At 39.6% G+C, this 18,510-nt stretch overlaps 1 protein-coding gene across 2 annotated transcripts; it reads right to left on the reverse strand.

The window, feature by feature from the left end:
• Positions 1-9,953: 9,953 nt before the first annotated feature.
• LOC114353842 (vicilin-like seed storage protein At2g18540) lies at positions 9,954-18,383 on the reverse strand. Of its 2 annotated transcripts, XM_028305966.1 has the most exons (7): positions 18,271-18,383; positions 16,834-16,972; positions 15,431-15,546; positions 14,288-14,381; positions 13,176-13,289; positions 12,051-12,137; positions 9,954-10,239 (listed from the first exon to the last, which is right to left on the reverse strand). In XM_028305966.1, the coding sequence occupies exons 1-7, from the start codon at positions 18,378-18,380 to the stop codon at positions 10,048-10,050; spliced, it is 852 nt and encodes a 283-aa protein (XP_028161767.1). In that variant the 5' UTR covers positions 18,381-18,383; the 3' UTR covers positions 9,954-10,047. The 2 variants fall into 2 exon arrangements, with proteins under 2 accessions (XP_028161767.1, XP_028161766.1); XM_028305965.1 differs by lacking the exon at positions 14,288-14,381 and having other exon boundaries at positions 15,337-15,546.
• Positions 18,384-18,510: the final 127 nt, after the last annotated feature.

Consider the following 18,510-nt stretch of genomic DNA (forward strand, 5'->3'; position numbering starts at 1 on the left):
GATTGCAAGTCAGTGTCAGGTTGTATGTTAAAAAAAATCTATCAGAGATAATAATAACACTGCACAACAGCATTTTTGTTGCATGGAATGTTTTTTATGGATCTAGCTGCATTTTCTACCCTGATTCCAAATCTATACTTAGATTTTCGCTAGCAGCTCTACTTTTTCAGATGTGAAGGGTAGCTATTTTTATCAAAAAAACATGGTTTTCTGTCATATAATTATTTATTTAACTATCTAATTAGTACAAAACTTTCTTTTATGTGACTTTATTGAATGAGTTCGAGTGTTACTACTGTTCTGGATAATCCAACAGTATTCAGCTATCATACTTTCACTCCAATAGCCCTGGTACCGCTCCTCTATGGCGCAAATATCCTGATGAAAGCGTTCTCACTGCTACTCGCTTAAATCTCCAAGATTTTCAGGAATTCGATCAAGGTGGCTATGAAGGAAATACATCTTAATGCTCATGTCGTATTTATGTTGCTGAAAGTATAGTACTAACTGATTGACGTGGTCAGGAAAATTGACGGACTACTTATTTCCCAAAAAGTTTTTTACGAACCAAACAAACTCATTCCATGCATTTTTTTCAGCGTTTGTCATACTTTCAGTAAATTTTACATCGTTTATTAATTTTCTAAGTTGTGGTCCATCGAAAATTTCAGTTTTTAACTTCTCAGCACTCAATTTTCGAAACGATCCATTCGTTGAACATTTTTGTGCGGACGTCCTGTAGTACAGTACCTGAGGTGTACTTGGTTGGGGTTTTAGTGTATCAGTTGAACGCAGGACAGGTCTAGTAACTGACGGCACATTAGAATAAACACACTTAGAATGATTTTAGCGATTAATTCCTGTTATGTTTACAACGCAGAAATAACAGTCGTCGTCGTGGTTTGACGGTTCACGCCAAATCATAGGACTAATAAGGTTCAAGGGATCCCTCTTGTTATTTTTCCATAATCGTAAAGACTCCACACACGTTTTACACACTATATTCGGTATCCAGGGCTTGTTATTTGTTTCCAACAGCCGTTAAAAGTACTCGAAATAGGTATTTTTCACGAAGTCCGACACATTTAAACAGAATTTTTTGAATGTATATCTGCCACAAATGTGACAAATCTATTTGGATTGTTTACACAGGTCCTTCTAGACGAAGTCATTGCAAAAAAAGAAACATAAACTAGTAAGACGTTGACGATAGCGATATCAGCAGTCAAATGGAGAGTACATTTTAAGAGGGTACCTGTATCTCCTAAACTAGAGCTGCTGGAAAAAATCTGAGGGTAGATTTAAAATCAGCGAGCCTAAATTAGTAAACAACAAGAGAAAAATCTCATGCAACAAAAAAAAAGTTCGATTTTGTTGTGCAGTGTAATATATTGATGATGCATAAGATTATGATTATAATGTACACAAGATNTATTTTTTTCTACAAAACGCTTCTACAGTCGACCTTGGTAATAGGCCTGTTTCGTAAGTATGTACTCGTAGTAGCATGTCATTACAGTTGAAAGGGCTCGAGGGACCAACTGCTTGCATTATTAAAGGAACGGCTTACACGGCTATGGAATACCTTCAATGATGGAGTTGTTTTTAACAGGCGTAATACAACGCGTTTTATAACATTACGTCTCTCACAAACGAGTAAGCATTACGAAATTATAGCAACTTTCATAACTAATGCTAAAGCACTATTTTTCTAAATTGACGCCTGTATTCACAAACATTACTATGAGGTCTCACAGTGCACATGGACGCATAGGGTCACACACGAACCAATCCCAGAGCTCTATTCAACGCTGTGCGTTAGATTTGCTGCTTTACTTATGGCGCGTCCACACATGCCGCCGGCTTTCAAAATGCCTTGCCAGGTTGGCCGTCCGGCATGTGTGGACCATGCGCCATTTTAAGCAAGCATCGTTTGTGAATACGGGTGTGAGATTTCCAGCTTGAGCGTGCTTGTCCATTACCTAAGTATAAACTTGGTATTAAAATTTCATACTTCTGTAGAAAATAAGCATGCTCAAGCAAAAAATGTAAGGGCATAAAGTTACGAGTTTTTCGAGAATAGATCTGGGTTCGAGTTTCAAGTGGAATTCCGACAAAGGCGAAGCCAGTGTGCTTCGAATGCGCATTATTGAGACCAATAAAAAGAACAACTTAGGCCCAGTTTTTTGATTCATAGTTAAAATAACAAATTGTTAAATTTTGTTACTAATGGTTAAATGGGTAGTTCTACTCACGGTGGAATTATTTAGGACCATAAAATGAATCTCCAGTTTTTGTTAGTAATCAGTATAAACAGTGACTAAAGACCGAGAATATACTACAACATATCCAATTTTTAACGGGCCAGACAAAATTATGATAAATATTGATTTTATAGCGGTTTTTCTATTTTCGATGGACAGGGAAGTGAGAACATATACAGGATAGTGAAAATTTAACTGAAATATGCATTTGAGTTTATAGTCTTTATTCCAAAAATAATAAAAAATACTTTTATGTGCATCATAAAGGTCCACTATCAATTGAACATGGAACTCATTTAGGTTGCTTCTTTTTCCGTCACCTGATCTCTTTGACTTTTCCCTACTATTCGTATCTCCTTCTATTATCTTCCTCTTCTTTCCTCGACGCTTTTCTTCGACTGGGAACAATTCGATAGTATCTATTTTCGGCATCTCCAGCTAACCATCAGGATCATCAATGTTCATTCAGTCCCAGTACACTCGTAAGGTCAACCAAGTCTGATGAATCAAAATACTGGTGTTGCAGGCATTACTGGTCTCAGTTTCAGATTCAGTTTAAGCGTCATCAACATTTGCTTTCATGGAAGAATATTTTACGATGCCTATTTGGAAGTGCTCGCACACGTTACTGCAAAAACAGCTAAAAGTGTGTATAGAGTCAAGCAAGTCAAAATGGAGTATCCAGTTACATACCCTGACACACTGACTTGCAAACAATGTAAGAAAATTTGAACATTGAAAATTTCGCGCCTACCTCAACGCATTCACCTTTCATCCTTTTAAAATGGCACGGAATAATTCTGTCTACATTTCCAAGTAACATCTGCCGATCTATGTTTTTCTTAAAATAAATGGGTAAAATGTTTTGGCTAACATGGCATCCCTAAATTCACTCACACAATAGACAAACGCCAAATTTTTTCGTCACAGTTTTGTTGTAGCGCGAGTTCCGTCCGCCTTTTTTTATAGGTCCATGATTGCACATAAACACAGACGCAAAACGATTCCATGATCGTGGAGATCGAACTGAAATTCTACGACAGTATTTCTTTTGAGATTACCCTCTTTTGTTATTTTTTTTTTCACACCACGTGCTCAATGACAGATAATTCAAATGGCTCCCATTTGAATTTGGAACGTAAAATTAAACACATTTTGAAAAAAGAACGTTGTAGTTTTTTAATTGGAATATGAGGCAAATGCATAATATTGTACTGATTTGTACTCAATATACGCAAGTTTTAAATTGGCGGAAAGTTCAAGTGGTTTAAATTTTATTTCACACTAAAAATAGTACCTATTGTGGTCAACTAGTACAAACGTGAAACTATACTCAACATCAAATAAATCGCACCTTCCGCGATGCGAACTTTAAAGATTATCTTCTGACACAATCATGGTGCCCCAACAATATTGGTGTTATTTGAAAGCCTAATAAATATCCTCAAAGAAAAACACATTTAATTTCTCAATAAATGATTAACATATACCATAAATGTGGCTTGAAAAAAGACGTCACTTGGGGCTCACCTCTGGGATCAATTAGACCAATTTTTATGGTTATAAAACCAAATAATGATTTCACGTGTCCTCTTTAACAGATGGATAGCGATTAATCCCAACTTAACAGTTTTATAGCCATAAAAGTTGGCTCAAGCGTAACTACCTATTTTTTGAAGAAGTGACTCTGGATCCTTCTAAAGACACATTTTTGGGGTAAAAATTTTTCTTTTAAAGAAATGAAGTTTAGAACTAGGCTTTTAAATGGTGCCAAAATTGGTGGGAAGTGGGGATGCATTCGTTTGAAAGTGCTTGTCGCGGGAGGTGCGATTTATTTGATGTCGAGTGTATTTAGGAGCTACCTATACCTACATACTAGCGCTTAATTCAGTTATTATTCTGTCTAATGGCTTCAATGGTGCGAAGAATTAGTGCCTGAATGAGAGCGGAACGGGGGGTGATTTTGTGACGATCAAACGTGAGCAAGACTTCAGTGGGTCTAGACAAAGTGCAAATTATAATCGCAAACCAGTCGAAAAGTGGTCGAAAAGCCCCTTTTTTGTATGAAATTTTGACGGATTCGATTTTCGATTCGATCAAAATGTGCGTTTTGTCTAGGGGGGCAGATTTGTATGCCCTGTCACGTCATAATATGTCAATGTCACGTGCCACTCCCATAACCTAGGGCACTGACGATTCCGTGGAGGGTAGTTGAACGGAAAGCATGGTCGATCTGTTTTAATGGTTTCAATTTATTATTTAATGGTTTAGTGTACAAATTTGGTGTTATTTTGTGTTAGTGCAGTGAAGTGATAAATTATAAAAAAACATTGAAATACTTCGAATTTGAGCGCGCATCGAGTGTCGAGTGGGTTGTCGTATATCGACAACCCGCTTTGGACCCGGTGGCGTCTTGAAACCTGCTTACGGGCATACTTAACTCCACGGAATCCATGAAAAATCAATAGAACTGAAACACCCACGTTCTATTGATAACTATGTCAATTTTCACTCGACATTGGCAGAAATAAACCTCCCAGAGAGGTTTGGTTGCCATTAAAAAAAAAAAAAAATAGGGCACTGACTGAGTTAAGCTAGACCTATAGGAACAGCGGAAAAAATATCATGGAAAATTAAATTGAGTTTTGTATCTGATCTAACAAATTAGTAGTTATAGTATTTTGCCGTGAGTTCAAAGGCTAGGTAATGAAAAATGAAACCAGTCGTATAAATTTCATATTTTTTATTAAAACTTTTTCCTTATAAATCCATCGATTGCTAACATAATAATAGAATAGATAGAACGTACATAGAAGCCATGTCTTGAAGTGATATACATAAATACATTACATACATGTTTATAGTGACAGCTAACAACCTTCGTCCGCGCCCACGCACACACGCGAAGTGACAGGCCGCCATTTTGAATATTGGGGTTCCGTTATTCGTGTCAATTTATAAAATGTATCTACAACGCCTTTATAATAATTGCTAATAATATTGCAACAAGCTATGTTAACGATACAATTATACACCAATAATAATTATTATTGTGATTTTCGTAGCATGATCTCTGTCGAGTAAATATTAAGCATGGATATTTCGTAGTATATTTTAACATAATACATTATGGCTATCATAGTTTTTATATAATAAGTAATAGGGAGTCATTCTACGAAAACAACAGTTTATAAAGGTGGCCCATCACACTCGTGCAAATTATTCATACAATCAACCATACAAAATTCGCAAAAAATAATCAAAGTACATGATTAAATCGTTTGAAAGTATATGGTTTAGCAAAAGAAAAATAGTATACTAATGCTCAGTAAGCGACCCAAGTATCTTGGTATAATATATCTCAGTTATAACACTATACAAAATTATATTGTTCATTCACCTTCACTTCTAGGCATTCCGAATAATTTCAACATGAAAGTTGAAGTACACAAATTACGAACTGTATTTTGTTCTCAATAATTTGCAATGCCCAATGACGAAAAAGGTAAATTAAAATAAATATTTACATAAAAGTGCAAGTAACAAAGCTGATTTATTTTATTGAGGACTACATAGTACAAGATATGGTTTATTTATGTATAATGATAATGGCATCGATTTTTCACTATCTCTGAAACTTTGCAACTTGATTTTTTTGGTGAACATTTTTTATATCTTCCGCCGTTAACTGTAGCGAAAAAAAAGGAATTTAATCTTTTTCATTTAGTCAAAGAGAGAGTGAATATTCCGATATTCTACCTAATAATGTAAAAGATTAAGCCTGTGCAAGTACATTCTGAAACAAGTAATAAAAACAAGCTATACATGTAAAAATGAACGATCAGTCATATCATATCAAATAAATTGTCCACTTTACTGTCTGTTTTGTAAAATTAACAATAAATTCATTACTCGTTCCAGCCACAGATTATGCAAAAGCTAATAACTGCCGTTTGGGACAATTCCTGAGATAAATGTGTAGGGTAGGAGGCATATTTATACCACATAGGAATGTTAGTCATATTTGGTCAGTAAGTCAACCTATGAGCTGTCAGACAGACAAATATTCTGTAAATATTATGACGTCATGAGACATCATTGATTTAAACACTTCAAAAGAGACTTCTCATGTACTTTTTATAATTTATCTTTTTTGGCCACGCCCTCACAATATCTCAGGTAAGTCAAACGGAGCCCACGACGGGTAAAAATATTTAACAAAGACTTATAAGGCTATGAAATAGCTTGATACAATTGTTTATCTACCTACGCGTATCGCAGATCAATTACAAATATTCACCTATTTCCTATTGGCAAAATATGTGAATAAGGCCTCAGTTCTATAGTTTCTGAACAAGTTCTAATATAAATTTAACTGACAACGACTTTATTCAGCAAGGTTTTAAGTTGTGTATTGCATAAACACAATAATAGTATTTTACATAAGTATTAGAGCAAACTTTTGTTTGAAATATAAAGTCGTACATACAAGAGGACCTTTGATGGACAAATATACTTTTTTGTTCACATTTTATCATTCAGTAATACCACTTTTTGAAACGCAGAGTAATTAAGTAATGTATTTTATTGGAAGCAGCAGAACAGTAAATATATTAAGGTTATTTATGTATTATATTTTACCAAAAAAGTTTATTTGACCACGATAAATGAGCATCACAACGCATAATAATAAGAACCTAAAACTAGCAAAAAATATTAGTGGAAAACAAAAATTAAATGACAAAAAAACTGCATGAATTAATGGAAATATAAGAATAAATTGTTATTAATAATTATTATTTTGTAACGCTAACTACTTATCATACAATTGTCGTATAAAGTGATTGTTAAATAACTTATTGATATTATTATTTATTGGATTCCATTTTAGGATATCTTGGCTTGCTTAACACAACTTGGCCTTTTCAAACTATCTGTTATTTTAACTATTTCATAGATTTTTAGGAAGTTTATCATCATCATTTGTTTGTTTTATTTTTTGTACTAATATGACATTCATATTACCATCTGTAAAGTTTGAATCGTTCTATTGATTTTCATAAAATAGAAGATAGTTTCAAAAAGCTCTTATATTTTTATATTGGTGATACATTAACTTTCATCACAAGTAGTGCGTTTGTGAGAGCGACCAAGTAATCATTACAATATTTATTTACGCTCATGGCATCTGTTTAGTTGATTCAGTTATAGTTTAGAAAAAATAAGGTATTGTAAAAAATTTGAGGAGGGGAGTTTGATTTGTATATTTTGAACAAGCATTCTGAGAATGATATGTTTTGAAAACGTAAATCAATATTGCAAATATTGCTTTTTAAGGTAGATCAGCCGACCCAGGATCAAGCTGTTCAAATTGACGTAAAACTAAAGACTATTTCCAAACAACATTATGTAACAAATCATTCAGAGCTCCCATTTATTAGGCATCTCGCAAACAAGTTTATACACGGTTATGGAAATACATTTGCGATGGAAACATCTTATTGAACAAACTTTAAAACTCGACAAACTGATTTGGTAACCGTTTATAAACTTCAGAACACATTGTACACGTTCTTTTGCTTTCGAATTGTCTTCGTTGCTACAGCATAGTCCAAGCGAATCAGTGCTCAAGCTGAGCTGTAAGGTGCATTTTTCAACGCACGAAAAAATCGGACGCAATTCATTACATATTCTATCCCGCTCTCACACGCCTTCCTCTCCCTCCCACAGTACGACGAGGAAAGCAATTGATTTCTACCGGCATGGATTAAAAAAACATCACAATAAATAGAAACTTATAATTTACACGAATTTAATACAAACCGCTGCTACACGGTATATTATACACAACCTATCGTGATAACATCAAACGCGAATTAATGATACTTTTTAATGAAACGACTCATTAATGTTATATCCCCTGATCCTAATGATACACTCCCGGCTAACGCGATGTTAACTGTATGAAAATATTATTTATTTGTAAATGACTTGGAAGCGATGACGTTCGGTTATTCGCCTATACGCAAGGTAAGAAGCTACATCTCAATCTTAGTTGAATCAAGGAGTTGCAATATAAATGCATTATTAATTATAATAATTATTATAATTTAGTTCTTCCGACATTTCCCGTTCAATATCATACGCATTGACATTGCTAAAACTGCATTTCTTTAAAAGCCTTCAGTTTATGTAACAAGTGGGAATTATTTCCCACTTAGTTTTTTAATGAAATCCGTTTATTTTAGCTCAGTCAATGCTTCATCTATTTAATAAGAGCGTCATTCACCAACAACGCGTACATATTGGCTGTTTTCAAACCTTCTGGCATAAAATACCATACCTTTTTCTTTATTTTATCATTTCTTTGATCTAAATATTTTATTGAATCGTTCCTTCACTTCGTTAGCACCTTCATAAACTCTTCATCCAACATTCTTTTATCCTTTTCTAATAATTTCAATACAGCGACGTTTGTTCTAAAAAGAGTCACTATTGCCCCAGATTATTTTGTACTAATTTTAACCCATTAAATCCGAGCGTGTGCAACCGTCGCCATTTTTTTCGCACTACCTACTCTTTGATCCTATTCAAACCGTATAAATATCTATAACTATAACTGGCAATCCGCTAACCCAACTAACATTAACTATAAAGTCACTTTTTATTGAAAGTAAAACACTTGTGCAGCACCAAAATAAGATAAAAATTAGTACACAGATTACGATAAACGCCTGGTCAGGTAGCTGTGGTCTTGTCAGTCGTTGACCGAAACTTTGGTCTGTACTAAAATAAATTCGTCTGTAATTGGTCTAAAATGAAAAAAATCCAGCCTAAGGCCTAAGTGCCATCCCTATTATTTAACTTGGGCCTACTCACGATCACTGGTTCATGCTTTGCATTTCATTTACGTATTAATATTTAATTTAACTCATTTTTTAATTTATTACGCTATAGACTGTCCAGCTTCAAAAATGGTGAAACTTTCCTATCGTTCACCATTATGTGCTAATAGGCTCTTCCTGTAAAGTTTTAAATAAAATTGCTACCTGACCAGTCAATGCTAAGCCTTGAACTCCGCAGAAAGTAAAAATGAAGTTTATGGCCAGTATTTCCAATATCTACGCCTTGACCATGTATTTTTTTTTATTAAAATTCAACGCTATTGTTTTTAAGTATCTTCATCAATCAACCAGTCAGTGTTTCTGAACAAAACTGACCGCAACTCAAAAATGGTACAAGCCAGACTTATTTTTAAATATCAAGCCAGCCAGTGTCTGAACAAATCTGACCGCAATTCAAAAATGGAACAAGCCAGACTTTTTTTAAATATCAAATCAGCCAGTGCTTTTGAACAAAACTGACCGCAACTCAAAAATGGAACAAGCCAGACTTTTATTTTTATTAGATATCAAACCAGCCAGTGTCTGAACAAAACCTGACCGCAACTCAAAAATGGATCAAGCCAGACTTTATTTATGAGGGCTATCGTTTTTATACTTAACAGTTGGCACCCCTGGCGATTGACAGGACCTTACTCTACAGTGGCGCCATCTTGATGAGTGCAAATGCGATAGTCCTACCACTTTAGCGCTCACCAGTTGGTGCCACTGTCTTCGCTACTAGCAAGTGACAGGACCTTACTCTACAGTGGAGCAAACTGGTGAGCGCTAAAACGATAGCTCTCAGTAACAAACCAGCCGCAAATCTAACCTCCTTTCACAAACCAGCCAATATCTACGCCTTGGGCCGACATGATCCTTGCTAGTGCCACCGCTGGCCGTTAGATGGCGTTCTGCAGCGTGAGCGGGTGCGCCGCGTTGTGCCCGTTGTGCGCGGCGTAGTCCTCGGCCTTGGTTAGGGCTTCGCCCCTCAGCTCGGACTGGATGAAGGCGGCCGAGACGCGCGCCGGGTGGTTGCCGTTGCTAGCTTCCGGGACGGGCTTGGCCGACTGCTCTTGGCTCGTGTCCTCAGTCTGGAATTTGGAGACGTTTACAATGGAGATTGACCAACATCCGTCAATCGGTACTCTCTTTACTACCAAAACTTTTCAAGCCTATAATAAAATTATCATATGATTGATTATGTCTGACGTCACTTGTATGTTTTGTTTTTTAAAGACAAACTGAGCACCAGAATCACGCTGGTTTCGAATAGAAAGCGATATTTTAAGAACAGTATTTATTAATTAACAGTATATGCTACTATAGCCTGACCAGGAACATAAAAACCCTCGCCATGTTGCGGAAAATTAATGGTACTAATTTCTTTTAATGGCAACAGTAACTGAAAACTTCATTGACATGTCACCTTGCATGTCAGTTTATTGTTGTCAAAGTGTAAACAAACTTTATTTTAAATGTGCGCAATTGATTTTGTGAATTAAATTGCTAAAATCTTTTTATAGTCGTGAAAGAAAAGTGGTTCACAATGTGTTAAAGTATTTGTCGAAGAGAAATACTAAGGGTTCGGACAATATTTTCATTGAATAATGTTTCCGACAAAGGTTGTCAAATTGACTGACATGTTTATCGTATAGTACAGTCAACTATGAAAATTAGCTGTGGTTTGTTTCAACTACCTATTTTAAAGTTTTTTGTCACTTTGTAAGTTATAGCCTGACCAGGAACATAAAAACCCTCGCCATGTTGCGGAAAATTAATGGTACTAATTTCTTTTAATGGCAACAGTAACTGAAAACTTCATTGACATGTCACCTTGCATGTCAGTCTATTGCTGTCAAAGTGTAAACAAACTTTATTTTAAATGTGCGCAATTGATTTTGTGAATTAAATTGCTAAAATCTTTTTATAGTCGTGAAAGAAAAGTGGTTCACAATGTGTTAAAGTATTTGTCGAAGAGAAATACTAAGGGTTCGGACAATATTTTCATTGAATAATGTTTCCGACAAAGGTTGTCAAATTGACTGACATGTTTATCGTATAGTACAGTCAACTATGAAAATTAGCTGTGGTTTGTTTCAACTACCTATTTTAAAGTTTTTTGTCACTTTGTAAGTGTTGAATTTTATGGAATTGAGAAATAAGTACCGAGTTTGAAGCGTTCATGAGCAGACATTGGAGTTGAATATTCAAGTTCAGAATTTGATTATTGATGAATAATAATAAAATCCTACTTGCTCGATTGATGGTTTCATTTAATTTATTTAAACCAGTTTACCTATAATACAATATTTTTTGTTAATTTATGAAAATATTAAATTAGCCCATAATCCTGATACATAAAATTAGCCTACTAATTTAATACAGGTACGACTGTACCCAGTGTTGCACTATCAAATGCAATTGACGCGCCTCTATGCCAGGGTTTTTATGTTCCTGGTCAGGCTATACTTAGTTTTCTTTCCAGAAGTAGCTAGTTCCAAATCGAATGATCTACTGTTCTCCGACCGTGCAAAACACATATTTTTTTTATCCACAACGAGGAAGCTCTTGGCCTGTATCTCTCCTGATGGTAAGTGACGATCAGGCCGAAGGTGGTAGGGAGCTTCACACTTAGCGCTTGCGAATGTTCCAAAGTGATCAAAGAAAGGATAGTCCATTGTGGGCCTAAAACTCCGCCACAAGAATGGCGTTGTCAGTAGCCTTCATTAAATCTTCCTGCGTGCAGTTGTTTGGGGACGCAGGGCACGACATCATGTGCTTCGTCGACTGAGGAACAAAACCACACTTGCACTCCAAGTTTGAGCCATCCAAGAATCCCCACCTGAGCAGATTGTCCTACTACTACTACGAATGAAGACCTGCAAATCGGTTTCATACTCACGTCGTGTGGTCGGGACAGCCCCAGCGGGTCGGCGTGCGCGTTGCCGTTGTTGCGCGCCGGCTCCGCCGCCTGCGGAGCCTCCGCGGACTGAAGGGACATACAAAGGGTTACTTTTTGTTAGGGTTCCGTAGCCAAATGGCAAAAAACGGAACCCTTATAGATTCGTCATGTCTGTCTGTCCGTCCGTCCGTCTGTCCGTCCGTATGTCACAGCCATTTTTTGGGGATACAATAGGCGAGAGTATTTGCTAGACAGCGGCTTGGCATATCGATAACGGAGCTTTGTGGGGAATTTGGTAATTTGACAATAACTTGGCGAACGAGGCTGCTTTGATTAGCATTAAAAAATCTTCTAGTTTGGGCTTGAATTCCTCATACGCTGCTGGTTCGGTCACGCCTATGAATACATTGTATGTACCCTACTTTACACCGCTAATACTATTATGCGTATTTCGTTGTGCTGATACAATGACTGCAGAAATTCAAGCAAGCAAGCAATGAGGGTTTTCGCGTATGAAAAATCCGCCAGATGGCAATACGTAGACGCGAGGCCCAAATGCTGCATGATTGGTTATTTTTGACATGACATTGACAGATATGTCAAAATCCACCAATCACGCAGCAGTCAGACTTGGGATCCACGTCCCGCCATCTAGCGGATCTTTCATACGCGAAAACCCTCATTATGATTGATCTGCAGTAAAAATGCGGTGTTTACGGTGGCATCACAATACATTGCCGGATTATTCTAAGCCCAGCTGATAAAAAAATATACGCAAATGACGTCAGCGTAGTAGGAAATCAAGGACAACGTCATGTAACATGTTCTGTGTTACAACTTTTATTCTGAATAGCGTGTCTAGTAAGTAAAAGCAGAGTAAATACAAATGATTAGGTCATCTTCATAGAAACGCACGGGCGCAGTTTGTATGTGAGCGCGCCAATACGTATGCGGCGCGCACGCACACACCGACAAAATTTAGCGGGGATTCAGCTTACGTATACTGGCGCGCTCACATACAAACCGCGCTCGGTGCGTTTCTATGAAGATGACCTACTCATTTGTATTTACTCTGGTAAAAGTCTCCCACTTCCTCGAACGAACTTTTATATCATCCAATCGTACCTGACTAGTAGGCAGGCCGAGCAGGTCGCCGGTGGCGACCGCATTCCCATTGTCAAGCGGCGCGGGCGCGGGCGCGGCCTTGTTCTCCTGTTGCTTCTTCTCTTCTTCTTGTTGCTGGAACATGGAAGACGATCGTTAGCAGGTGGGAAGGATCACTTAATAAGTACATATACATTTTTTTATCCACAACGAGGAAGCGGCCTGTATCTCACCTGATGGTAAGTGACGATCAGGCCGAAGGTGGAAGCGAGCTTCACAGGGAATCCTCAACCACGGAGGAACTGGCTATCTTACCTCTAACTGCCCGAACACAACAATGCTGTTAACATTGTTGTTATGGCGACAGACTTAGGTAAGATGGTGGTAGCTAGCCAGGCGGACTTAGAACAAGCCCTACCACCAACCAAACCGAACAGAAAAATCTGCTCCCACTGGGAATGGAACCCGGGATCTCTGCGTCTGAAGCAGGTGGTCTTACCAGTAGACCACAGAGGCTGTTATAGTTACCTTCTTGAGCCTGGTGCGGGTGAGCGCCATGATGGCTTCTCCTCGGCTTGCCTCCTCCCGCCGCAGCCTCTCCTGAAGCTATCTCACTCTCCCCACTTGTTGTATGTCTGGTCGCCGAGCACGTAGAATTTTGTCCAATGACCCCAAGCTACCCATCCTTATCGCTCGCGCGTAATTCTATTGCTGTCGCGACTGTACGACGGGCGCCCGCAGTGAGTGTGCGAGCGCGACAGCAATATAATTATGCGCGAGCGACAAGGATGGGCAGCTTGGGGTCATTGGACAAAATTCTACGTGCTCACAGACCGGGCTTTATTATAGTTACCTTCTTGAGCCTGGTGCGCGCCATGATGGCCTCGACGCTTGCCTCCTCCCGCCGCAGCCTCTCCTGAAGCTATCTCACTCTCCCCACTTGTTGTATGTCTGGTCGTCGAGCACGTAGAATTTTGTCCAATGACCCCAAGCTACCCATCCTTATCGCACACTCACTGAGGGTACGCGTCGCACAGTCGCGACAGCAATATAACTACGCGCGAGCGATAAGGATGGGTAGCTTGGGGTCATTGGACGGGATTCTACGTGCTCACGGACCAGGCTTTAGTTACCTTCTTGAGCCTGGTGCGCGCCATGATGGCCTCGACGCGCTGTTTGCGCGCGAGGCGCTCCTTCTCCTCGCGCTCGGCCTCCTCCCGCCGAAGCCTCTCCCTCTGTACCATTTCTTTCCCATCGTGGCGGTGAGGCTCTCACTCGGCTGGGTTGAACCTGATTACGTGGTTTCCCAATTGTTACCTGAGCACGGTTGCTTCAGGCAGCGCCTACACAGGATGACGCTGTGCGAGTCTGCACTATGCCCATGCGGCGAGGAAGTCGAAGAGAGCCGCGATCACGCACTTTGGGAATGTAACCTCTATGACGAAGCTCGACAGAAGATGCGATGCGATACGGAGAGCCGAGCAAGGACCTGGACCTCTAGCATGAACAATTTTCGTCTTCGAATCATTTGCGTATTCGACAAAATTCGATACAAAACTTTCGAATTAAACGATAATGTGACAATTTTGATTGTCAAAATAAGTTTCGTGCATGCCATGATGGCCTCGACGCGCTGCTTGCGCGCGAGGCGCTCCTTCTCCTCGCGCTTGGCCTCCTCCCGCCGAAGTCTCTCTCTCTCTCTCTGAAGCTATCTCACTCTCCCGCTTGTTTTATAAAGCCTGGTCCGTGAGCACGTAGAATCCCGTCCAATGACCCCAAGCTACCCATCCTTATCGCTCGCGCGTAATTATATTGCTGTCGCGACTGTGCGACGGGCGCCCGCAGTGAGTGTGCGAGCGCGACAGCAATATAATTACGCGCGAGCGACAAGGATGGGCAGCTTGGGGTCATTGGACGAAATTCTGCGTGCTCGGCGACCAGACTTTAGCCTCTATCTTTTTCTACCTGCTACGAGCAATTTTCGTTCCTTTTTAATACCTGAGTCCTCCCTCTCGGCCTTATCCGTTCACAGCGGCTCGGCTTCTGTTCACTTTTTGCTGCCCAGTCCGCTGTGCTACTGGCCTTCTTGAGTAAGCCTTTGGTTATTTTCTCAACCTGAATTTTCTTTCCTTTTCTCTCTTCCTCTGAACCTATCTCACTTTTTAACTTGTTGTATAGCTACCTTCTTGAGCCTGGTGCGCGCCATGATGGCTTCGACGCGCTGCTTGCGCGCGAGGCGCTCCTTCTCCTCGCGCTCGGCCTCCTCCCGCCGAAGCCTCTCGGCCTCTTCCGCCGCTTTCCTCTTCTCTTCGTCCTCTTTGAGTCGCGCTTTCCTTTCAGCTTCTTCTTTGGCGCGCCTCTCTGACTCTTCGCGCTCTAGTTGCTGTTGTGCCTGTAAATAAATTGATTTGTTTTATGCAACGATGACGTCAGAAGCTAGCAAAGTTCGGTTATCGATTGCAAGTCGTTTGATTCACGACTTATGAGTTTGTTAGCAACCACAAACATCACTAAAAGTGCCAACGTTTTATGTCAGTGAAGAATTCTTCGACATTAAAGGTTATGTAAGATGAAGGCCATCCAAAATCTGTAAAACTAAAAGTTACAGTTTATCTGAAAGATAAATTTCATTTAAATTATTAGGGATTTTAGTCACAAGTCGTGAACCAAGCCTTAGTTCTTAAAAGACTAGAAATCTTATCTTATAGTAGTTCACTGCTGGACCACGGTAATAGTATCATACAGTATTGTAACTTCATATAAACGGACGAAACGCGAACTTTCCTTCGAAATTCAAATCTCGGTATGCGCTCGACATGCAAAAGTCGGGGGTGTCGCGAATGGCGAATGTAATAAACGGATGATGTGTTGTTTTTGAAATAGTAAGCGCTCTTTTTTATAAAAATAATTACAACTACCTATTTATACAGGGTGTTGGGTAAATAGGTTTATTAGCTAACAATAGCCCATGTTAACATATTATGCATATAAATGGTATGGTGAAGTCAGTGATATCATTTTAATTTGTTTAATTTTCATACAAAATAAAATTTATAAAATCAGATTTTAATGCAAATTAAAATTATTAAAATGATGATTTCAATTTTCTGACTTCACTAAGTATACCATTTATATACACATGTTAACATGGGCTAGTGTCGGCTTATAAACCCATTTACCTAACACCCTGTATAATAATCAAGAATTTTGTACGCCTCAGTCGAGGGGAATACATTTTACGGTCGCAAATTTGTAAGATTTATTACTAAATCTTAACACAAATATAATTTTTAATAAAATGTACTAATCACAAAACAACACGCATTTTATCCTATTTCATTCAGTAAGTTATTTTGTTTGTCAAAATAAAATAAAACATTACAATCACAAAATACATTCACAAAACTAGATAAATATACTAAGTAGGCAGATGTAATGAAAAAATTGTCTGCAGGTGGGCAGCCCTATCGCATGTTGTCATATGGTGACGTTCCGCGCGGCTGTTGACATTTATTTAAAAAATATAGCCGAGTTGGAATACTGTATAGATAGTATTACCGTGGCTGGACGTAATTCTCCCCTAAGGAACGTCGCAAAATACGATGAACCGTTTCTCATGCAATTCCTGCCAGCTATCTTAGCTTGTATCAATGTTAGCTTATAATATGTGAGAACCTACCTCAATAGCTTTCCTAAGCTTCTCTTCCTCCATGCGGCGCTGTAACGCGGCGAGTTCTCTTGCCTCTTCCTCCTCGCGTCGCTGTCTTTCTTCCTCTTGCCGCTGTCTTTCCGCTTCTTCTTCTGCTTCGCGCTGCAACCTGTATAGAAAAAGAAGAAAGTTAAAAATCAATCTTGAACCTAATGCTTTTTTTTTATCCACAACGAGGAAGCTCTTGGCCTGTATCTCACCTAATGATAAGTGATGACCAGGCCGAAGGTGGAAGCGAGTGTGGGATATGATGTTCGTCCACAATAAGGAAGCTAGGTGTTAGTGCTTCCTTCCGAGCGGGTGTTGTGCTCGGGGACCAAGGTCCAATTTACACCATCTTGGTTTGTCTATATATACTTGGCAGGATCTAAAACTCCGTCACCGCGATGCAGGTTTGTATGAGCGGCGGAGTGTGCCATAGTGAAGTAGTGACAGCGCCATCTGTTGGTCACTAGTTTGTAGTGGCGTTGCCACACGAGCTTCACCCGGAATCAATCACGGAGGAACTGGCTATCTTACCTCTAACTGCCGGAACACAACAATGCTTTTTTAACATTGTTGTTATGGCGACAAACTTAGGTAAGATGGTGGTAGCTAGCCAGGCGGACTTAGAACAAGCCCTACCACCAACCAAACCGAACAGAAAAATTTGTCCCCACTGGGAATGGAACCCGGGACCTCTGCGTCTGAAGCAGGTGGTCTTACCACTAGACCACAGAGGCTGCTAAAGGCATAAAGTTGATATACTACTGCGAGGCACTGCATTGTTGCACGGGAGGCAGCAGTAAGTCCTTTCGCCCGTGACGAAGGTGTGGTTAAAATAAGTTGATAAAGGACATAAAAGGACATAAAGCTGACATACCACTACCTCTCCAGCTCGGCTAGTTCCAACTCCTTTCGCGTGGTACCAGCGCTCGGCGAGGGCGTGGTCAGAATAAGTTGATATTTTGAGCCTTATACGTAAAGACACAAAGTTGCACTTCACTTTCTCTCTAAAGCCCGGTACGTGAGCACGTAGAATTTTGTCCATTGACCCCAAGCTACCCATCCTTATCGCTCGCGCGTGATTGTGTGCGACGGGCGCCCGCAGTGAGTGTGCGAGCGCAACAGCAACATAATTACGCGCGAGCGATAAGGATGGGTAGCTTGGTGTCATTGGACAAAATTATACGTGCTCACAGACCAGACTATAGTCGGCCTGGCTTTCTAACTTCTCCGGCGTTTGGGGAGGGCGTGGTCCGGATAGATGGACCTGTTTAATTTTGAACCTTATTCTAAAGACATAAAGCTCACATACCGCTGCCTCTCCAGTTCGGCTTGGATCCCAGCGGTTTGGGACGCCGCGCGGCGCCAGAGGGTAGTATTTAACTTTGAACCTTATGCTGTATAGTTATAAAGCCCACAAACCGTTGCCTCTCGAGTTCGGCCTGGCGCTCCAGCTCCTCCCTGGCGCGGCGCCGACGCTCGGCGAGCGCGGCTTTGGCTTCCTCTTCTGTCGTGATACGTCGCGCGGTCATTGACGCTGTAACGAAATGGTAGAAATCTGTGAATATAAGGACAATGTAACGACTACCTAATGCAGTAGTTGTAATAGGGTCGCTTTTGCAATAAAAAGGTAAACAGTACAGACGGTATAGCCTGACCAGG

This window comes from Ostrinia furnacalis, unplaced genomic scaffold (assembly GCF_004193835.3).
Source record: "Ostrinia furnacalis isolate ACB-3 unplaced genomic scaffold, ASM419383v2 OfSCF1844, whole genome shotgun sequence".
NCBI lineage: Eukaryota > Metazoa > Arthropoda > Insecta > Lepidoptera > Crambidae > Ostrinia > Ostrinia furnacalis.

What these genes read in the sequence shown, in the direction of transcription:
- LOC114353842 (XM_028305966.1), bottom strand. Translation starts at nt 18,380, where the DNA reads ATGACCGCGCGACGTATCACGACAGAAGAGGAAGCCAAAGCCGCGCTC. An exon ending in GCCGAACTCGAGAGGCAACG is followed by an intron (nt 16,973 to 18,270) that starts GTTTGTGGGCTT and finishes TTTTCTATACAG; the next exon opens with GTTGCAGCGCGAAGCAGAAG. An exon ending in GCGGCGGAAGAGGCCGAGAG is followed by an intron (nt 14,382 to 15,430) that starts GCTTCGGCGGGA and finishes ACAGAGGGAGAG; the next exon opens with GCTTCGGCGGGAGGAGGCCG.